Below are 24046 nucleotides of genomic sequence, written 5' to 3' on the forward strand. Positions count from 1 at the left end.
GAAACCAATTACCCCTCTCCAAGTCTGATCCACTCGGTTAGTGCATCACTTATTAACCCTCTCATAAAAAAAATTCATGTGGTCTTTCACGCCAACTTCAAACCATTCATGTTACAATACATATTTTATTGATAATTATACACAAACATCAAACATAAAATCAATTCAGACTTTTTGTATACGAATGTATACATCAGAGGTGAGGTTAGTAAGTGACTGAGGTCTCACTACAATTATCGTTCACCTTTGTAGAAAGCCATTGTCCAGACAAAAACAGAGAGCAGATGTAAATATAGCTCAGTGTTGGTATATTCTTCTGTTCTGTATAGGTCACAAGTTTATTTCAACATCAAGAGATCCTTCAGTGTGATCTCCATTCACTGAGGCTTAAGGTTTTCTACCTCTACGATAGTCTACACATGTTTCGGCTTTGCTATTTTAAATGAGGGACTATCTCTAGCACCTTTTTTCAGTGTTATGGCTGTCTTCAGGACACAAACATTTCTTGAAAATTGCAATTGATTTGCAGCACCCCCTTAGGTATTGTTGTTACACACTCTACAATAAAAACAAAATACTAATTAAAACGTGGTAGAACTAGCATTTTGTAGCTCACATATTGGCTACCTGTTATGGGCACTAACCTGTTTTTTCAAACGGACAGACTTGAGCGTTTTTTTCACATAGAGTTCCTAGTGTCTTGGCTCTGTAACCGACTTCTTGTTTAAGCCTACAATAAGCAATTATATAAATTTAGCTTGACTTAATCTTCACTTAAATTAGTCTTTATATTGTACTTTCATTTTCATTCTATTTACACTGACCTGTTTTACAAGGTTGTTACTCCTGTATTATTTGTTCTTTTTTTACCATATCCTGTGATCGTTCTTATTGTCCCCCAGATTTCTTCTCCTGGTGGACTGAGAGTTCTGTCTGTAGAATCAAACATAATATTTCACTGTATAAGCCCTTATTATTTTAAAGGCCGAGTTCATATTTATATTCGTTCTCTATTTGCCACAGAATATGTCTAAACCACACTTTTCTTTTTATAGACCGTTCATTCAAAATATTCTTTTTTAAAAAATTGTATTTATTGTTTTCAAATACAAACATAAAACTTGGAAATAAACAATACTCCCCACAACTCCCTCGCCCCACCCCTCTCCCCTGGAAGATCTTCTTGGTGTCTTTCTGTGTGGGAAAGTCTTATGCACTGAACATTTCTGTTATTTTGATTTTATGTAGGCACCATTGTTCCATATAATCTGACTGCAAGTAGTCTTGGACCGTTCCCCATTCCTTTGAGAAAGATCTGCCTGAACCCTGAATTGTATGTATTCGCTTTTCCATTGCCATTTGTGACTAGACCTTCTGGAGCCATGTGTAGACTAGTGGAGGGTCTCGCTTTTTCCAATTTTGGGCTATTGCTGCCCATGCCGCAATGACCAATCCCATAAAATTCCTCCAATGCGACTTCGTGCATTTCCTGGCTGCCTTGTCCTTCATTCCGCATAGCCACACCCTCTCCCCCAACTGTTCTGCATCTGGAAACATTTTTCCCCATCTCAGTCTTTACCTCAGACCAGAAACCTTTGATCCCCTTGCAATCCCACCAAATGTGTTTCCACGTTCCCACCTCTGCGCAGCCTCTCCAACATAGGTTAGATGTATGAGGGTACATTGTGTGTAGTCTTTCCAGCGTGTAGTGCCATTGGGTTACTACTTGTGCCCACATCTCCCTCGTTTGAACAGATCGGGTCATTTTTGGAATGTTAGTCCACAAGTCCATTGATGTTTTGGGATATCCTCCCCCAGTGTTTTCCCTCATTTGATCATGCAGGTCCACTTGAATTCTTCGTCTGGGGAGTTTATAAAGGTGCACAGTGTCGAGACCAACTTCCTAGACCCCGAGTGGGTTATAAAATATTTTTCGGAGGGAGGTCCCTTGTTGCTGCACTTTTGATTTCTGGTGTCGCCAGCCAGTGCCTGAACTGATCATATTTATACCTATCTCCCTCTTATAGGTTCAGTAGGGATTTACATGCCTCGAACGTTCTAATTTCCTTGTCCTGAAACATTTTCCCAATTTTTGTACACCCTGCCATTTCCCATTTCTCGAATGCCCCTCGTTCCATACCCGGTGGGAATTGGGGGTTCCGACAGATGGGTGTGAACGGGGCTTCCACCGTAGTCATGGCACCCCTTCGCGTTTGATCGTCCCAGGCCTCTAGAGTGGTCATCATGACTGCGCCGATGTGGAAGTTGGGGTGCCTGTGCTGTTTTGGTTTCCACAGGAGTTCCACCAATGGGGATCTGGCGACTTCCCTGTCTTGTGTCGCCCAGATTGTTTGTGGGTCTTCCCCCAGCCATTCCCGCAGTACCCTTATTTGTGCCGCTTGGAAGTATTTATGAAAGTGGGGGAGGGCTCATCTTAATGTTCATCTTAACCGACTGTATTCTGCCCCACCATGAGACCATTAGGGGGTTCCAGCGCTCCAGATCCCTCCTTATGTGTTCTAGGAGTGGGGGGATAGTTGCCTTCGTACAGTTGCCCTACCCTGTGTGTCAGTGTTATTCCCAGGTACTTGATCCCTTTTTCTGCTATTTTGAGGTCTAAATGTTGCTGCCTCCCTTTCTACTTCCCCTCGGTCGTCTGCCAGAATCAAGATCTTCAATTTTTATCCTATTGATTTTAAGGCCTGTATGACTAATTCTCTAACTATTGCAGCCAGTGTCCTCCCTGGGTCCTCTAGGGCAATCAGCATGTCATCAGCGTAGGCTATCACTTTGTGTTGTCTTCCTGCCATCGCTATCCCCTTTATGAGAATGGATTCTCTGATTTTAATTAAGAATGGCTCCAGAAAAATGGCATATAGGACGGGGGGGGTAGAGAGGAGTGGACTTCCCCGTTTGTACCCCTTGAGATGTCTACCCTTTCGGAGACCTCCCCATTAATGGCTATCCTGATTGATGGATAGTTGGCTCTTATCATATTTATGCACTGATCCCCAAATCCCATATGCTTTAGGGTTTTAAACAGTAGTGTCCACTCCACCTGATCGAATGCCTTCTCGGCATCTACTGAAAGTAGCATTGCCGGAGTGTGTGTGTGATGCCCATCTTTTCCACTAGATGTATAAGCCGTCTAAGGTTGTCGTGCATTTGTCGACCCGGTATAAAGCCCGATTGGTCTGGGTTTATCAGGTTGGGCAAAAGTGGGGACAATCTTGCTGCCAGGATTTTTGTGTAGATCTTGCAGTCCAAATTCATCAGGGATATGGAGCGGTAGAAAGCGGGGTATGAGTGGTCTTTTCCCACTTTATGGAAGGCTAGTACCTTTGCTTCATTCATTGTCGGGGTCACGTTCCCGCTTTCTTTGAAGGTATTCAGGAGTCTGGTTAGGAATGGGGTTATATTGTCCGCATATTTTTTATAAAATGGGGCTGTAAAGCCATCTCCGCCGGGTGCCTTGTTGTTTGGGAGGTCCGTTAATGCCCTTTTCACTTCCTCTTCCCTTATCGGGGCTCTCAAGTGCCAATCTATCTTCTGCCGTTATTTGTGGGAAGGGGAGGGCTTGTAAGTATGCGTCTTGGGCCCTACTATCTGGAAATTCCGTAGTATATAGCGCTTGATAGAACTCCCTAAAAGCCTCACTCATGTCTTGGGTGTGCGTTAAGGTCTCTCGGAGTGCGTTTCGGATGTTCTTTATGTCATTGCCTTCTGTTTTTCACTGAGTCGTCTGGCCAAGTATCTATCAGCCTTGTTGGCCTTAATATAGTAGCGTTGTTTGAGATATAAAAGTGATTTCTCTGCTTTTCTGGTGCGTAGCATTTCTAGTTGACCTTGTGTATGTCTCAAAGACTTTTGTAAGCTACGGGAGGGGTGAGTCAGAAGTTTCTCCTGGGTGTCCGCTATTATACTTTCAATTCTCTTTCCCATCTGTGCCTCTGATTATCCCTGGAGACTTTCAGAGCTATCAATTTTCCACGGATCACCACTTTGAAAGCCTCCCAGACCGTTCCAGTGGGACATCTCCTGTGTCGTTGTGGGCAAAATATTCGTTCACCATATCTCTTATCGACTCTCCCGCTACAGGGTCCTGGAGAAGGTCCTGAGGGAGCCTCCATCGCCAAAGCCCACCTCTCTCTTCCGGGGTTTTCACCTCCATCCATAGCGGAGCGTGGTCTGACAATGAGATTGACCCAATTTCCGTTCCCTGCATTTTGCCCATTAGTCTCACTGATGCCCAGAGATAGTCAATTCTCAACATTGTGTTGTGTACATGCGAGAAATATGTATACCCCCTCTGTTCGCCCTTGAATTCCCTCCATATGTCGCACAGAGCCAATTGTTCCATCTTTTGCCTGAGATGCTTGGATGGTGCCCCTTGGCCATGGGATCCCACCTTGCTCCTATCTGTGTGTGGATGCCATGCCAGGTTAAAGTCTCCCCCCCCATTATCACCTCTCCTTTTGCAAAATCCTCTAGCTTCCCCCAATGTGTCCCGCAGGAAAACATCTTGCCCCGCATTGGGAGCATAGATTGATGCCAGAGTGAGGCGGTATCCCTCTATCATGGTGTTAACAAATGTGAACCTCCCGTTCTTATCTGTGAGCTTGTCTATTAGCCTGGAGTCCCCTCCTTCTTTTACTACTATCAACACCCCTGCTCCTATCAGGTGCGTTGGACTGGGCCCAGATCTTATATCCTCTAATGTGAGCTTTCCGATTATCCTGGGCTCTTATGTGCGTCTCTTGGAGTAGTAAAATGTCTGCCTTATCCCTCTTAACCATGCTCTCCAGCTTTTTCCTCTTCACTGGGGAGTTGAGGGCCCCTTAGGTTGTATGTTAGAATTTGAAGTTTCCCCATGGCATCTCAGCCCTTGTCCAATATCCTGTGCTCCCCATTGACGCATTCCTTTCTGTCTACCGGGCCACCGCCACCCCCCACCCCCACCCCCACCCCCACCCCCACCCCCCTCACGTTAACTCCCACCACAACCACTAACTTTGAACCAAACAACTTTGTCCCGAGTAGGGCTCGGGTTCATAAGGACGCTAGGGCGTTACGCTCATCGCCCCCTGCCCTCCTTAAACTCGGGATGAACTTTGCAGGGGTTCCTAAACCCTGCATCTACCACTGTCCTTACCGGGTTCCAATTCCAGGGGCTTGCCCCAGGCCGCTGTACGATGATTCTCTGGATGCCGTTATATGCTCACTCCTCTCTTTCCTCCCGGTGTTCTAGTCCTTCCCCCTGCGGACTGACCATATCTTTCATTACCCACATTGCTCATCCTGGGACGACCTGTGGTTCTCTTTTCCAGTATTAGTCTTCCTTTGCCAAACCATTTCCCATCCCCTCTGTCTTCTTTGGTGCTTTCCCCTAGCTTTATCGTCTCTTTCATCCGCTCCGTCTGCTTGTATCCCGATCATGTTGAGGCCTTCCTCCCAGGTGGTCGCTCTTCTTTGTTTGCCTTTCCACGTGAACAGCAACCCAAATGGGAACGTCCATTTGTAGCGAATTTGCCTCGCCACTAATTCCTTGACCAAAGGGGCCATCGCTCTTCTTTTTTGCAGAGTTACTTACATATATTTTCCTTGAAAATAGGTGTTCCTCAAAAAAGTAACTGGGATGAAAAATGAAAGTACAATATAAAGACTAATGCTAGTGAAGATTAAGTCAAGCAAAATGTATAGAATTGCTTATTGTAGGCTTAGACAAGAAGTCAAGACACTAGGAAAAAGACGCTCCAGTCCATCTGTTTGAAAAAACAGGTTAGTGCCCATAACAGGTAGCCAATATGCGAGCTTCAAAACGCAAGTTGTACCACTTTTTAATTAGTATTTTATGTTTTTATTGTAGAGCATGTAAAAAAACGATACCTAAGGGGGTGCTGCAAATCAATTGCAATTTTAAAGAAATGTTTGTGTCCTGAAGACGGCCATAACACTGAAAAAAAAAAGGTGCTAGAGATAGTGCCTCATTTAATATAGAAAAGCCAAAACATGTGTAGACTATCGTAGAGGTAGAAAACCCAAAGCCTCAGTGAATGGAGATCACACTGAAGGATCTCTTGATGTTGAAATAAACTTGTGACCTATACAGAACAGAACAATATACCAACATTGAGGTATATTTACATCTGCTCTTGGTTTTTGTCTGGACAATGACTTTATAAAAAGCAAACGATAATTGTAGTGAGTCACTTACTAACCTCACCTCAGATAACACAATTGTATTCATTTGAATACAAAAAGTCTTAATTTATTTTATGTTTGATGTTAAATGTGTATAATTATAAATAAAATTTATGTTTTGTAACATGAATGGTTTGAAGTTAGCGTGAAAGACCTCATTCATTTGTTTGAGGGGACTAACAAGTGGTGCACTAACCGAGCGGATCGGATTTAGAGAGGGGCAATTGGTTCCTTGTTGCTTGTCTATATTTACCGTTCCCATCTGGAACCAATCCCCCGTAAACAAAAGCACCCATATAGTATTAATGATGTGAAGTGCTCCTCATTGTCGGTTCGGCAGCTGCCTTAAAAACCCTCGACTCGCAATACTCCACTTTCAATATTGACGGATCTGTGATACCCGTCTCCCCTTCGGTAATAACACTGGGAGTACACCTCAATGCCACACTCTTCATGACCCGGCAAGTAAATACCATCTCCTCTGCAGCAGCCTACGCAACTTTCTGCTCAATGTAGCCAGGCCCTTCTTATCCAGAGATAATTGCCTAACTATCGCCAAGGCAGTGATCAGCTCCAGTCTCGATTACTGCAATGTCCTCTCCGCCAGCACATCCACTCAACTCAAAAAGACTTCAAACAATCCAGAACAATGCTTTATGTGCTGCCCTCAATATCCTGCGTTCTGAACATATCTCGGCCGCCCGAAGACCTGCCCACTGGTTAGCCATCAAGGATAGAATCCTACTCAAGACTCTCTCAGTCAGCCACAAGTGCAACTCCAACATAGCCCCTCATTAACTTGCTCAGAACATTAATAAAGTACACTTCAATAGACCTACCAGAGCCCAATATTCCCACAGGCTGGTCCAACCTAAGTTCAAACAAACCAAAGCGGGAGGGTCCAGTCAGTTTCCCAGTCTTGGCTGCCAAATACCGGAACTCAATTCCACCTGCTCTCAGAGCAGAATAATCATACTGGGTCTTGCACAAAACCATTGAAACCAGGTTATTCACATAATTCTACACAAAAGTCCTGTACAGCAGCCTGCCGGCATTTATAATACATATGTGCTCTATCGTTTAAAACTGCGAATCTGGTGATCTGTAGCTGTGTTACCTTGCTTTTAACAATATCTCTGTACCTATAGCTGTGCCAGAGCATCAGAAGCACCCAGGGGAAGACGGCTGGAGCCCTTATCCCACTACAACTGCTGCCGCAAGCGGTTTGCTCCTGTGACCAGATTTGAATCATAACGGTGAGGCATCTGATCACCACCCATGCCTGCAAGCATATAGCTGTGCCAAAAACCTTTAATCCGAGCATTCTTGTAGCTCTGACGTGCCTGCGTTAATATTCTGCATTATCCCGCCTGATTTCATAATGGCGGGTGCAACGCAGCACCATAACGAGGCTCTGGCCTGGTTGTTTTGTTGCTAAGCAACTATCCTGTTTTTGTTCGTATGACATCCGCTGGCAGGCAGAAGAGCCGGCTTTTGACAAAGGCCGTGATAAAGGCCCGGTTTGCCTCGGGTCGGCGAGTTCGACTAATAGCCCAACAGCCTGTATCCCCTGTGTCCATAATAGTGTAAACAAGTCTCCTATCGTTGGACTCACCAACTTCACCATCCAGCTGGATTACGTGACAGCTTGTCATCCACGTGCGACACGCCACAATCTCACCACAGTAATGGATAAAGACATCCTTTGGACAGCCCCCTAACGGTACCGACTCAGTATATCCTGTGGTAGTTCTATTCTTATAACCAATATATTCATGGCTGTTCCCCTTACTGCTGCATACCCATTGCCACAATGTTTAAATCGAGAATGCCTGTTATGCGCAGCATAACTCTGTTTTAACCAGATCGCAACTGCTCATGCGTGCCTAACGTCCTGACTGTGGACAACTACTCTGTCTCTGCCATAATGCACAGCTGAGCACACGCTCGGATTATGATAACTTTGCATTGCCCTGATTGTAATTGTGAATTATACATGCACCGCTATTATTGCCCCATTGCCCCATTGCTGCAACTGATCACTGCCAGAACATATAGTCGTTGCGCAGTATAACTCGGTTTTGTCCAATCAGCGATCACTCATGCGCTGTTAGTGCCTACATGGTGGCTAACTGCTAAATGCCATAACGGTCTGCCGTGTTTGTCCCCCTATGCGCATTGGAACTGAGCACCGTATCACAACCAACCCTAATATATTCTGCAGTACTTCTAATTTGCCCTGATATTGTGAATCCAACCGGCCTTGTTATTGTGTAGTGCACCAAACTGGCCCCGATATTGTGTAATGTACCAAAATCGCTCTGATATTGAGTAATGCATCTAACATACCAGGATACTGTGTAGTGCATCTAATGTGAACTAGTTAGATTTTGTGTATTCCCTCTAACTTGCCCTGTTAATGATTGTACTGCGCTTAGCTTGCCTGGATATTGTGTACTGTACCTAACTTGCTTAGATATTATATGCAACACCTTACCTGCCCCGACATTGTTTACTGCACCTGTCCTGCCTTAATACTGTGTGGTGTACCCAATCTGCCCGATATTGTATTCTGCACCAAACCTGTCTTGATACTGTGCGCCAAACCCCTGCCTACCTTGATATTAGATACAGCACCTAACCTGCCCTGATGTCTTGGGCACACTAGATACAATGTTGACATTACAGCCTTCTAGTCAACAAACACGTGCCTATTCACACCCATGGCGACCGGGAGGCATCCTCGACCAACCCACTTGAATGCCCACCCTTCCTGGTCAATTGCCTTGCTGCACCAGTGCTCCACAATACTCTGCACACCGACGTCTGTGTCAGCACATCAGAATCCAAGCACTCTGTCCCACAATTTGAACTATCACCTATTACTGACTCACAGCCCTACCATGCCGGCCACATACCTCAAATATTCCATGCCCCACTTCCTGCAGAAACATGAGACTTGGCTCTCGTACCACAACAGGATTCTGTACTCAACATAAGACACTTAGGTTCAATTGCTCCAGCACCACTCCTATACTGCCTTCACCTCTAATCCCGACATTCAATAACTCTGCACTTCCACCACAACTAGAAGTCACCACCATTAAGGGGGCCCTTATTAACGCAAGATCTCTAATCACCCATGCATTAGACATATCTGACTTGATCACAGCCAATGACTTAGACTTCCTGGAGATTACAGAAACTTGGTTCCACCCAGCTGCTGGCCCTGCTCTGATGCTAGCAGTCCCAGACAAGTATAATATCATTAGGGCTGATGGAATTACCAAGAGATGAGGTGGGGTAGCTATCATTGCCAGAAACAGTCTGGCCATTAGAGAAAGCAACAGTGCCTCCTTCACCTCTGGAGAATTCCTTTCGGTGAAACTCCAGGTCTCAGAGCGGACTCTCCTTATCCACATTATTTACAGACCACCTGGCCAACTAACTACCTTTGTGGATGACATAACTTGCCTCCTCACACAAAACACTAAACCCAATTCCCAAATCCTACTCTAAGGCGACTTGAACCTCAGCCTTCATGATAACCTAGATACCAATGCATTAGCTATCCAAAATACTCTCTCAGAACTAGGCTTTCCATTGCGGATATTTAACCCAACACATCGCAAAGGCAGAATTCTAGACTGGGTAGCAGACTTCAACTGCAATACCAAAATCCTAACCAAAACGCCTTGTGCTTGGTCTGACCACAATGTAATTTCCTTTGAAATCTTTGACTCCAAACCACCTTCACCCAAGGATTCCCAAGCCCCACCAACCCAACTAGGAACAACCGCATTATCTCCTTAGAAAGCATCCTCCCCTTACTTCAACCCATTACCCAGGAACAGCTGCCGCCTGACTCTGATCCAGCCATAATAGTAGAATTGTGCAACCAGAACCTATTGAAGGCCATGGACCAATTGGCCACTCTTAAACTAAGGAATGCCAAACCTTTAGCACAACTTAAATGGTTCACTACCGAACTGAAAACATTACGTAAAGCCAAAAGGGATGCAGCAGCGTCCTGGAAGAAAAAAAACCAACACAGAACAAGGATACATTTATAGCCACCTCCTCTTCTTCTAAATAAGCTATTGTAGAAACTAAAAAGGGAGAACTACAACATCAGAATTTCTAATGCCAAATCTAACACCAAGGAGCTCTTTACCATCCTTAAAGAACTGGAATCTCCCATCACCCCGCCTGACTCCTGCAAGAAAGATGCCCTTTGGTGTACAAACATCCAAAAAGGCGCTACTCAAAAAAATCACATTACTTCAATCTAAAATAATTGAAGCTAAAAAAGCTAACCAGACCACCGCCAAAACAAGCAATCTAAACAGTACTCTGACTAGACCAAGCCCCCAACCCGCCCCTCCCGCCACTCAGAACATAGCTTTCAAATTCACCCGTCACTGCACTAGAATTGGAATCTATCAGAAGCATTGAACCATCCAGATGTCAAGGAGACACATGCTCAGCTTTCATCATAAAAAGAAGGTGCTAAAGAATTTGCCCCTTTTATCACCTCTTTTACAAATGCCTCTTTTGCCTCCTGCATTCTTCCTAAAAACCTCAAAGATGCCTGGGTCAAGCCCCTCATCAAAAAGCCCAACCTTGATCCTAATATCCCAACCAACTTCAGACCAATCACCACCGTGCCTTGCCTTCTAAAAATCTTAGACAAGGCTACATATATCCAGATTCAAAATCACCTTGAGACGAACAACCTCCTAGGCCTCAGACAATCGGGCTTCAGACCAAGACATGGGACAGAAACAGCCCTCTTGGATCTGAAAATCCAAATGGATGAGGCAAGGGATAATGGCAAGCCTGCTTTACTCCTCCTATTGGACCTATCAGCAGCATTCGATTTAGTCGATCATAACATCTTAACCAACCATCTCACCGCTGCTGCCACCTTCTCTAGCAAAGCACAGCCTGGGTCAACTCCTTACTAGCAGACAGATCTATGAGGGTTTTCTCCCCCATCGCCATAGCCAATCCCTCCCCTATCACATGCATGAGGGTATCACCTACCCTCTACTATACTATACTAGACTATATTAGGCTCCTGTTCCACTACTTGGATGAATTAGGCGTTTCATTCCTGAACTACGCCAACAACATGCAAATACTCGTCACTCGATCAGGCGACTACCAATCCGACTCCTCACTACTAAACGGAATTTACAGCAAAATACAGGCGTGGATGGCCAACCACAGGCTTTCTCTCAACAACGACAAAACTGAGATCCTCCTCATCGGCGCCAATCTAAGACTCAACAAATTAGAATTAGGCCCCAAATACTCCTCCTTCAATATTGATGGCAACCTCATATAAGTTGACAAGGTAGCGAAGACCTTAGGCTTCTATCTAGACTCTGCCTTAACCCTGCAAAAGACAAATCAACGCCACCGCCTCCTCAAAGGCATATACTTCAAAATTAATAAATGCCTGCTGACCATTCCTGAACCCTAACAGCTGCCTCACCCTTGCAAGAGCCCTTATAGTGTCCAAACGGGACTATTGTAATACTCTATCTGGGCACCAGTCAAAGGAACCTCCATAAGCTACAAGTATTGCAAAATAATGCTCTTAGAGCAGCCCTAAACATCCCTCGATCCAACCCCATCATACAAATTAGACGCAACTCCAACTGGCTCCCTATCCAAGATAGGATCACCTTCAGAACACTCATGATCACTCACAAGTGCCTTAACAATTCAGCTCCAAAATACTTGATTAACAAATTTGCCAGAAAAGAATCGACCAGACCCACTAGAACAAACTAAGCCCAGTGTCTAAACATTCCGGCATTCAAACCCAACAAAGCTGGAGGTTCAAGTTTCCCGGAGCTAGCAGCTAAGACTTGGAAAAAGCTTCCACTTACACTAAGAACCAACCCTGTGTTCCTCTCATTTCGAAACAAAACAAAATGTTGGCTACTCGCGCAATCTAACTAATAGCTATCCTTTTAGGAACCTGTATATGTACATATTGTAAATCTCATCAGCTTGTAAATAATTGTAATTGTTATTATTTCTTTCTACCACTGTAAACTTGCCTGTACTCTGTATCTTTGTACATAATTATGTAACCATGTACCTTAAGAAAAGCGCCCAAAATAACCTCAGGTTCGGCGCGCTATATAAGCAAATAAAACAAAAAAACATATGCCTATGCCCTAATCCTGTGCCCACATATCTGATCCCTACAACAAAAATGCCTTTAATTCTCTATCTGCACCTATGCCTATGCCCAACCTGGGCCCATGTAACTGGTAAAAGCACCCTGATGCCCACGTGTTTGTGTGTGCTCTACAAATGTAAAAAATAAATACATGTTGGCCTTAAGAAATGGCAAAATTGGGAATTTCAATACCTTGGCTCCTGTGGATATAACGGCATGAAACGTACGATACAGAATATACAGCCCACATTATCTTTGGGAAATATTCTCTGTCATCTTTCCAGAGTGGGCTAGTTATGGGAAGTCAAATGTCCACCTGCCATCCCTCAGTTATAGCACTGCAGGGTATGTTGGACATGGCCTGTGACAAAGGTAAATGGACCATGTGCACCTACTTGCCAACTCATCGTGCAAATTTGATTCCAGCAGTTTTTGTCAAACATATTTTCAACATTTCACATATTAGAATGTAAGTGAGAAATCACTTTCAGTAACCCTGCCACCTTAGAACACTTCCCTCCACTAGAAAAATGTTCACACAACCTTCAACAAATCATGTTGGGTTGTATATTCTTTTTGGAAATAATCACAAAGTTCTATTTACAGCACCAAGGTTAAATAGGAAAATCCTTTTTGGTGACCTAGAGCTTTGCACCCAGCACCATAACACCATAACACAGGAATTTCTGAAAGCTGTCCATACAACTATTGTTTTGTGACCCGATTTTCATCATACTAGTAAAGTTTTTGAATCTGCCCAAACATCAAATTCTCATCCAAGTATGACGGAATTTATCCAGGGTTTTTCCAGGTATCTGTATAAAACTTTTGTCGGAAAAATAACGAATGGAGAAATGAACGTGTGTTTTTTGCAAACTTTTCTCCATTCTTGGGCACATCTCTAATGAAATGTAGGGGTGGGGTATGGGAAATAGTTGAGGCAAGGATAGACAGGTAGGGTGGTGCGCACACCCCCACACAATTTAAAAAATAAACACATTTGCGATATTTTCACAATTCAAAATTCCAAAGTACATCCATTTTTTCATATTATGGGGAGCAAACATTCCCTAAAGAGGTTTGAATGGGAATGTGATCCACACCCCAAATGCCATTTTGGAACGACTCAACTTGAATTTAGTGAACAGACAAGAGCTTATAATCGCTAAAAATACAATGCACCCAGATATTTCAGTGAGAGCAAGTATGCATGTGTGTGTGGTTTCTTAGAGCCAAGCCACAGTCACTTCCAGTCGAAACGCATTGCTGACAAAAGCACAAATCCTTATAGGGCACTTCAAAACTTCCTCAAGTGAAAAGGCCCATGCCACATACCATACATTTCAGTAGCATTAATCTGTACACTTTGGAGGGCACGTAATTTAATTTTCAAACATAAAAACCTTGGAGAGTAAAAAGCAGCAAATTTAACAAACCTGGAACGAATAGGGTAGGACTTGCATTAAAAGGGGAGGGTGCTGTACTGTGCACAGGAACTTTATGTAGATCAATCGATGTTTTTCTCTCATCAACGAGGACCTTTCACAGAACAAAAGGTACTCTTTATTTGCTTTCCTTATTAGATCGCTAATCAGTACTTGCCTTTTCCTCTTAGCTTTAAACAGAATATCATCTATTGTAGCTTTCAATGATCCAGACTCATCTTCTTTCAAAACTTCCCTGTAAAAATAAGTGTGCAAAGATTACTACAGATATTTAAAAAAATTAAAAAGAAAGACCCCAATTCCAAGTTCAAATACAAATCTTACCAGGTCCTTTCATAACCACCTTCCCAACGCTTGGTCTTCTCGTTTTCATCATCCATTTCTTCTTTTTGGGCAAAACTAAAATGCTAAATGAGTAAAAGCAGATGTCAAAAATAATCACTTGCATTTTTTATCTGAACACTGCCATATTCGTCATAGAGACTAAGGCGTTGTTTTTACTACTTATAATTCTAGATGTGCAATCACAACCCCACAATAACGAGCCAATGGTGGTTAGTTAATTCCAGAATGTAAAGTGCTATCACCTAAAATAATTTCAACAAAAAGGGCAGCTGGATTACCCCAGATCCATAGAACAAGTAGAAGCCGAGTAGCACGGGCACAGAGAAAGCGCTCAATGGCAAGTTCACCATCTTTCTCCTAAGTGAATCTCATCCAGAGGGAGGACATGGAGCCCACAGCAAAGAGGAGGCTGGCGATGGGTGGGGATGGAGACTTGTAATCTGACACTTCTATTGAGTAATATCTTTTGAATTAACCCTTATTGATTGTTCAACAAATTACATTGCAAACCAACTTTGTCCTGGAATGTGAAACAATTGTTGGCACAGCAAGGCCAAAAACAATAGCAGATAGGGTCTATTGTGATGAATCCAGTGGAGTCATCACCGTTTCCCCAGCTGTAACCTCCACCAATGTGGCCAGGGAAAGGCAGCCGCTACCTGTTCCTGACCCTGGGGGTGGTTATACGAGGGAGGATCACATGGGATGAGACAACTACCTGTGAGATATGGTGACTTCTCTGGATAAGACGCAGTATCCCCCCCCCCACTTTCCCATGAAGGAGACCATTCGACCCCAAGACCTCAATGGCGTGGTATCAGTTAACGATCCTCCCTGTAGAGAAAGTCAAAAAACCTCTTCTCCAAGCATCTTTCATCAGACTTCCATCTTCGACCCAAACGCCCATAACCCACATGACACCCTTTATATCATAACACCCGTTGTTTCGGGTATACCCTTATGTAAATTCCCTGAGAAAAATCACTTCAAAACACGAACACCTTTTTGTGATATGCCATTATTTGAAATCCTGATGGAAAACCAAACAAGAGTTGAAAGTCCAATGGCATCCATGAACTTCAACTCCCATAATCACTCCAGTATTGAGACAAGGAAGAGTAAGGAGTTTGCGCAGAGAAACAGGAATTCAAAGTACCATCTGCAGACAAGTTGTTTTGTAATAGCTGCAGTGCGCAGATCATTTAAAGAGGGAAAGCGCACTATGCAAGAGAGCCGGGCAGGAGAGGACGTTACGCTCTAGGTCGGGACTCGTGAACACAGAGAAAGACGCTGGAACTAGGGAAGAGAAAGCGCATGTGACCCAACAGGGCTGTGGAGACGTGTGTAGGCACGCTGCAGCTGCGAGAAGTCAGACCGCTCGCTGAAGCGACACTCTCCATTCCCCATCGATCAAAGTGCAACCGGAGAGTCACTGCAGAGCCGCATATGATGCTGGGAAAATGTTCACATAGTTTAAATTGAGAGAGGATGTAGGAGCCCTCCCGCAGAGGCACGAAGAGTATCGGAAACGCTGGAAAAGCCTGATGAGTCTGCCCAAAGCAGCTGGTGAGCCCGCGTAGTTTCGACAAGCGCAAGGACACAGATTTTTTCAATGGTACGAAATTGCTAAAAAGGGCAAAACCCAAAGTTTACGAAATCAATACAAAGTAAGAACAATGTTTGAATGCCGTGAAGACAAAGTTCAAAGACAAACCACAACACAATACAAATGCATGAGATGCCAATTTTGGGAGAAGTTTACACAAGCATTACCAAATATAGATATACCAACCACCACATGGTATATACTATTTTGATAGAACTAAAGAATTGAGAGACAATTTTGAAGCCCTAGCAGGCTAGTATACCAGGTAATTGAAGTTGTGTTCAGATTCCTGGCAGGAGAGTACACCAGGCAATCTGTTAAGCTTCAAGAAGTTTGACAGAAAAAACTTGTACAGAATCAAATTACTTAAACAAGAACCGTTACTCAAAGGAACACTTTTGCAATCCTATTTGAATAATCTAGGGGAAGGGAAACATCCTCTGTGTCCAAGGGCCTTTTACCCTGGAGAATATTTTCATTGGAGTCATTACATTTTGGTTTTGAACATTTTTGCCATTATCAAGACAAAAGACATTTCCTTGCACCCTTTGTTATTTTGTTTATAGTGCGAGGGCCAGGATAGGATGTTTTGGACACAAGGGCAGATTATTATTTACAGACTTTCCTGACAAAGACAGATCCTTAGTTTTGTTATCTAGGTAGGGAAATTACTCTTTAGAATAGGGCTAGAAAGGCATTTACTCCACCACTTTTTCATTTATTACAAGTCTTTATTTAAAACATGAACACCTTGTGTCCGCCTCTCATTGCTGACTCCTAACACTATACAATACCACTTTTACATACTTACAATACTAACATAACACGACCTGATAGGTAGGGGTGGAAGATTGGGGGTAGGGAGGAGCAAGGGGTATTGAATGCAAATAAGAACAGAAAAAAAACATAAGTAGGGTGTAAATACATTTTCCAAAGTTCAGAGTTGACTTAAACCTTGAATGTTCAAATTCCTCTGTGAAAAACGTTCTATGATTATACTTAATCCTATTAATCAGATTAAGCATGAATTAAAGTTTAGAACATAACATATGGCTAATAACTGGAGTTAATTATTAACCAATTGAATACTATAACAGAGTCTTAAAAGAGGATTACAAATATATATTCAAGTATAGAAATAAACAACAAGCAACATTCCTTGCCGCAAACAAGCATTTATCAGTAGGTGGACCATAACGAGTGACAACCAGCGATACCAAGAAAGGTAGTGTATGCAAGGGAAAGACACGGACCGATGATGTGGATAAGTTTAGGTTGATAGGACGGCACTGATGTGAGACCGGCCCTAAATTATCATTGAGTAAGGGCCAAATAATGAATATAACCACCATACGTGACTCAACGATTTAGTAGCACTTTTTCAATTTACTGTGACCAATTTCAAGTCACTAACGATCAGCAAGATCCTGCACTACTACTCATATGGAAAAATATTTTGTCACAAGCAATATTGGGGTCGAATTGCAAAGTTCCTATTTGCTAGGTATGACTTATTTTAATATTTCAGACAACTTGAGGCACAATGGCTTGATGATGGGACATCAAAGCAGGTGTGTGAATGCTGCCTTCTTGTGTTTAGTGCACACTAGCCTGTGAAGCGCTTAAAAAGGTAAACATGAAATACAGCGGTTCGAACGCTCTGACGTTTCTTTGTTTCGCATTACTTATACCGTCAAATCCAACACCCATGCCTTGTGTTATAATACAAGGTGCTTAAACATCATGATCCCTCAGGAACTGATAGCGGGTGGACGCCAAGTGATCATGCTGAACCATTCACCACAAACAAGCTTAGTTTTCAGAAAAACTCACACTGTATACACCTCCAATCGCTATGAAGGATCGCCCTTCTTTGTAAGAAATCACTGGGTGGGATGGCAGAAAATCCTCTCTGTTCAGAGAAGGTGCAGAATTTATGAATGATTCAGTGTAGGTGAATAGCCTGCAGTATACTCTGAGAATCCCACAACTTACAACAGGGTGATGTTCCTGCTATTCTCAATGCAAGGCTTCATAGCAATGTTTGTAATGACCACAGATCTGTCAACTAGCGCCTTCCCCAGTGTAAACATCACTCGACTGGCGGCAGAAAGATTTAAACATTTTTGTATTCAGTAAACCAGTATGCATATAATCTGTTCAGAATGGTGCAACCACTTTTTCTTCTATCTTTGTCTTTCGTGACAAACAAAAGGCCATTGCTTGAACATGTCAAAGGGTGCCTCGTCTTGCTAATGATGCTTGGCAAAATGTGGTATCTAGAATCCTCCTCTTAGCTTGGGCACTTTCCTCTTCCTTACAATAGGAAGCAAAAAGAGCAGGTAGTAACAAGGTTGGAGGTTCAATAACTATCTTTAGCACTATGGTGCACCCCCGCAAGGTGAATTTATGAACATTACCCAGTTTGGTGATATTTAATTCTGCACTTATGACTGTTGGTCACAGAAATGGCACCCAATTATAATGAACTCTTTATTCCAAGGTATACCTTGGTTTGTTAACACCTGAGATGTTCAATCTAAGTTGGGTAGGGAAAAAACTGTTTTCATTCTACTCAGAGTTCCTTGACTGGGTTGAATAACATGCAATCTAACATGACATCAGACCGATTTGCAGATCGATATTTCTCCTCTGTGAACGTGGTTGTAGAGCCTCCTGAGTGGAAGAGATTCAATAGAGCAGGGTATTTGACCCAGGTTCGTTCTTAATAGAGCGGCTCCCACACTTATTTGTTAAAGAGATAACCCACCATGCTGGGATATATGCTGTTAGCATAGTCTGTCCTTGATAAAACCAGGGCGGTGATAAAGTGGGTTATGAGGTGGTAAAGTGAGCTAAGGCATTATGTTATGTTACGTTATGTTAATTAATGCGTACCGTGCTCCCGGTACCCGAAGGCTTAAGGGCGCTAGCCTGTAAAAACAGGACAAATAGATGTTAAATGAACAGAGTCAGCGGGAACATACCTAAAGAAATACACTGTGGCATTAGCAGAATAGGAAGGTCTTTCAATTTTTCTTGAACACGTCAGTCGAATCAATAGTTCTTAGATCGGGGGGCAAGGCATTCCAAGCAAGTGGAGCAGCTATACTAAAAGCTCCATTACGAACTTTGTTAGTTCAACAGCGTTTGGTTTTTAGGAGGTTAGAGTTGTCAGATCTTAAGGGTCTGAAACTGTGCTTTTTTTCTACAGCTTCCATAAGATAAATAAGCATCTGGCCCACAAGGCATTTGAGTGATTAATAGCATCCAAAAAAACACACTCTAGCCTGTACGGGCAGCCAGTGCAAGCTCCGACTTACGTCTGAGACGTGGTCCCTCCGATTCAGTCTTTTCACAACTCTTACAGCCCAGAGTCTTTACTTTGTTTTGAACCTTGATGTCACATTTAAGCACTAAACCCCGAGCCGCAAGGGCATTACTGAGTCAGGTAATGCTTGAGGCCCATAATTATAGGCCAGAGCGAAGCGAGTGCCTTAATGAAGGCCCCGGGGCATTACCTGACTCCGTAATGCCCCCACAGCGAGGGGCTTATTGCCATTAGTACCCCGGCCCGCAAGACCGGGGTACTAATAGCATTTTTTGTTCCGAAACGCCTCAGCGTTTCGGAATAGTAAAAGAAAAAACAAAATAAAATGTATAAGAAAATGGCCGCTGGGGAAGGGAAAACGGAGTCCGTTTTCACTTTCCATGGTGGCCATCAGGAGCAGACGCGCTGGGAACAGAAGTGTTCCCAGCGTGTTCTTTCCCGAAAAAGGAAAAATAAGAAGGTAAGTGGGTTTGGGAGGGCGGGCAATGGATTGTTTGTAGAGGAGGGGGAGGAAGAAAAAAAAGAAACACTTACCTGAATCCCCGGCGGGGGAGGATGGCAGCCTCCAGCCGTGTGGAGGCTCGAGCGGGGATGGCCCCGTTTCGAGCCTCCTCATTGGCTGAGGGGCTCCCATGCCCCCCGCCGGGAATAATGGCAAGGAATCTCGGCCGAGGTAATTCCCGGTCGGGTAATGCCCCAGCGAGGGACAATCAGAATGTGGGTTACATCTATATTAAAGCTGCTGTACATAAAGTTTGGTCAATTTAGAATCTGAGCCAACAATCACAAGCTCCGTCTTCGCACTATCCAGTGCCAAACCATTCATAACCATCCACCTTTGTATAGAATGATATACTTTATTAATATTTATTTTGTCAGCCTAATGAGATCCTGTAATAGGGATAACACAAAGCGTATAATCCGTACAGTTAGCAAATAAAATTCCCTCTAGTTTGAACATGTGGAAGAAGGGGACCATAAAGATGTTGGAATAGCATGGTGACACGCAGGCTCCCTGCAGGACCCCATAGAGCAAAGGCATAGGTTTTTATTTAACTAACTCACTAGCCACTATCACCTATCTGCCACTCAGGAACGATGAGGCCCATTGGGTGGCTTGGGCTGAAAAATGCATGATATGCCTTAGCCTGGTGGACAAGATGGAATGATCCTCCAGGTCAAACGCTGCCGAAAGATACAAAATCATAAGTAACAAGGTTTGACCATCATCCAAAGCTTGCAACAACTGGGATTTTAGGGCCAAGAGTGCCGTCTCTGTTCCATGATTTTGACAAAATCCAGATTGGAACTTGTGTAGAATCTGGGAAGTGTTAAGATGCTGAGAGATCTGGTTGTAAGCAACCCTGTCTAAGATTTTTTGCAGAAATTGAGTATTTGATATGGGTCTGTAATTGGCATGAGTCATCGGCAAAGATTGGGTTTCTTTAATAAAGGGGTAATCCACGCACTTAAGGTCAGAAGGAACGCAATGTTTGGCAATGGAAGAGTTTATAAATGTAGTGAAGGCTGTGATGAGCAAGAGAGCATTCCTCGATAATTACAGCAGAGCAAGGATCACCTATGCAACTGGTAGTTTTAAGTTGAGAAATAATCTGTTTCTGAAACAGGAGAGAAGATAAAAAGGTAGGAACTTCTTCATCCTTTTTAGGTGCCATAAGGTCCTTTGATTCAAATTCTCTGGTGAGTGACTGATTTTTCTCTTCAACGGTAGCTTTGATTTTTTCCAGTTTTTTTTAACATGTCTGTACACCAAGTCTCATTTTTAAGAATGGGAACTTGGTTAGGGCCCTTTGGCGTTTCCTGCTCTTGTAACATTTTAAATAAATCAGATGTGGCATTTCAAATTCTACCATTCAATGATTCCTTTTTTGCTGCAAGGATCGCCTCTTTATAAGTAAGTGCTGCTTTTTTATAGTTCTCCAAGCTTAGCAGATGACGAGATTGTCGCCAGGCATAAAAAGGAGTTGATTTTTATGGCCTTAAACTCCCTAAGATTATCATTAAACCATGGGTTGATTTTGCGTTTCATCAGACATTTATTCTTAAGAAGGGCTAAAGTCTCTGTGGCAGCTTTCAAAGATTTGACTAGCCTGTCAGTCATATCCTCAAGACTTTCAGTGATGAGAATTCCTTCATTCAGGGTTTTAGCCCAAGTTTTAAGATTCTGTAAAGTCAAATTCTTGCATCTTCTGACTGGACTTAATACCTTTGTGACCGCTTGTTTTTTTGTAAAAGAATTGATGCAGGTCTGAAAATAAATGCAGAAAGTTAAGTTAAGGTTGCGGGTGGTGAGCCAGTCAAGGGTATGTCCCTTTATATGGGTGGGTTCTCTGATAAATTGTTGGAAACCCAGAGAATACAGGACAGATTCCATGACCACTGCCGTCGCATCCCTATTGCTTCCCAACCAAAGGTTAAAATCTCCAAGAAGAATTAACTTGGTCTTAGGGTTAAGAAGGGAGAGCAAATAGTTACTCAGCTGTAACAGGAAATTGGGTGATGAGGTCGGGGACCTGTATAACGACAAAATGTTCAAAGTAGTTTCAGGACTAATCCCAATACAATTCAACGTTGCTTTCCCAAATTTTTACCTCGGATTTTAAAATGAGGGCCACTGCTCCCCCCTTATTGTCTGTTTTATCATACCATATCCTACCGATATGGCCTGTGCCAACGCAGGTCCTGCAGCCTCGTGACTCAAGTTTCAGTGAGGGCGAAGATGTCTTAATGTAGCTCCTTGCGTGGCTACATCCATCGCATGTTTCAGGAGTGATCTCGTATTTAACAGCTGACTGAGCATATGTGGTAGAAGCATTTCTTTATTACAGCATTGGTTTGTGGTTCTAAGTTCAGTCCACTGTACATCAAAATTCCTATGTTCTTGGGACTTTTAAAGTTTTTTTTGGGCAGGGGCTCATTTCTGTAGGGCATGGGATTGCAGCCTTTGGTGTGGTGTTGGGTGTGTAGATCATTATCTAATTTTGTCTGGTTTCAGTTTTTGGTTATCCATTGTGTTTGGGCTAGACAGATGGCGAGGACAGTGGCCATTGTTGCTGGTAGTCACTTTGGAAATGCATACATTTGTGGGGTCTTCATGATGAGGCACACCAGGCGAGTCGGGTTGTTGTGTCACCCGAGGGTCGACATTTGCATGAACAGCAGCCGTGTTGAGCTTGTTCCTTCTGGTACATCACAGGGTGTTGCACAAGCGTGTTTTGTATGGGAGCAGCCAGGTCGTTTTCGCACGGTACATTAAGAATAACCTCAACTACTAGGTGGTGTTGCACAGTCCTGCTTTGTCAACTCCTTTTATTACTGATAGGAGTGTAAGGTTTGAAAGCTGCAGATATGTCTACAAGTACGAGGGCTGAAGTGATGTTCACATCTACAATGATTTTAAGATCATCACAGATTAATAAATTTACCGATTATGTTCCCTTATAAGCAGGAATTCAGGTTGAGCATGGTCCAGAATGATGTTGAGCTCGTCATCTTCAAGGATCTGGTATAAATAGAACTTCCCAAAATCATAGCTAGGAAATGGTTGATCCGTCAGGTCTTCCATGTTTCCAAGTGTGTTTTTGAGAAGTGGATTGGCATATGAAGTCTTGAAAGATAATTCCTATTGCCATTTACAAGTTTATGGCGGGGTTTTCCTAGGTAAGGATGTCTTTGTAGGTGTTCAGGGGTGCAGGGAGTCAGTAGGTGAGCCTCTCGATTTGCTCTCCTTCACAGGGCTGGAGAAATACACTTTGGTGATGGGTTTGAACTGGTTAACTGGTGCAACAGATGACACCATTTGTTGTATGGAGTATTATTGTTCCCATTAATTTGTGTCCTGTGATTGATCATCTAGTTGCAGGCGCTACCACTGTGAAATGAGTAGCTAATACACTAAGCCGCCTTTCCTGTGCCTGTCTGGGGCCATATGGGCATTGGGCACTACACGCTGCCGCCTCCCCGGTAGAATCTACTTCCTACTATCTGCATATTTCGCTCACAGAACGTGTGCTCATTTGCTCCCTTTAAAGCCCTGTTCTATCATTGCCCGCCTCAAACCCAGTCAGCCCTCCGCCCCACGTGACATTATACCGCACTGTTCAAGACTCATATGTATTCCCCATGCACGCATCGGCTAATTGAAGCCTTGTAGTCCCACGCTCGACCTCCACACGCGTTGCACTCTTCCCCTACACCCGCAGCAACCTACAAACAAGACACTAATGCTGCTGGCGCCTGACTTTCCGGACCGCACGCTGTCCGTTGCTGAATCCAGCACAATACAACATGTACTTTAATGCCTCACTCACCGTTGCCATGGTAAATGCCTGAATGTTGTTATGCTGTGTTGTTATGCTGTGCCCTCACATTAATCATAGCCCTATGAACTGCTCCCTACTGTGATCATGTTAAAATTATCGTTTGATGTATACCTAGTCATTGTACTTACCTGTGTGCTTACCTGTGTGCTTACCTTTGTACCTCGATACCTGTGCTTACTCTAAATCACAGCCCTGTACCCACTCTAGCTATTCTCGAACTTGTTTATTGTGTGTATCCCAGCTAGCTTTGATTAGAGTGTGCATCCTAGTTAATGTTGAATCTGCCTACTGTGTGCATTTTAGCCAAAATTTGAACCTGCCTACTATGTGCATCTTAGCTAAACTTTGAACCCGCCTACTGTGTGCACCCTAGCTAATGTTGAATATGCCTACTGTGTGCACTTCAGCCTCTGGGCTGTCTCTGAACCTGCCTACAGTGTGCATCCTAGTTAATGTTCAATCTGCCTACTGTGTACATCTATCCAAAATTTGAACCTACCTACGGTGTGCATCTTAGCCAAAATTTGAATCTGCCTACGGTGTACATCTTAGCCAAAATTTGAATCTGTCTACGGT

The 24046-nt window shown here is 43.4% G+C and overlaps 1 protein-coding gene across 3 annotated transcripts in view; it reads right to left on the minus strand.

Annotated features, from left to right (window-relative positions):
• LOC138511696 (general transcription factor IIH subunit 2) overlaps positions 1-24046 on the minus strand; it is a 1250606-nt gene that overhangs the window by 1172138 nt on the left and 54422 nt on the right. For all 3 annotated transcript variants that reach the window (XM_069627529.1, XM_069627530.1, XM_069627531.1), the window contains exons 2-3: positions 14170-14252; positions 14003-14080 (exon numbers count right to left, since the gene is read on the minus strand). In XM_069627529.1, the coding sequence (XP_069483630.1) occupies positions 14003-14080; positions 14170-14225 (134 nt within the window). In that variant the 5' untranslated portion in view covers positions 14226-14252. The remainder of the gene's footprint in view (positions 1-14002; positions 14081-14169; positions 14253-24046) is intronic.

The sequence above is a fragment of the Ambystoma mexicanum genome, chromosome 6p, assembly GCF_040938575.1.
Source record: "Ambystoma mexicanum isolate Mex_15411 chromosome 6p, UKY_AmexF1_1, whole genome shotgun sequence".
Lineage (NCBI taxonomy): Eukaryota > Metazoa > Chordata > Amphibia > Caudata > Ambystomatidae > Ambystoma > Ambystoma mexicanum.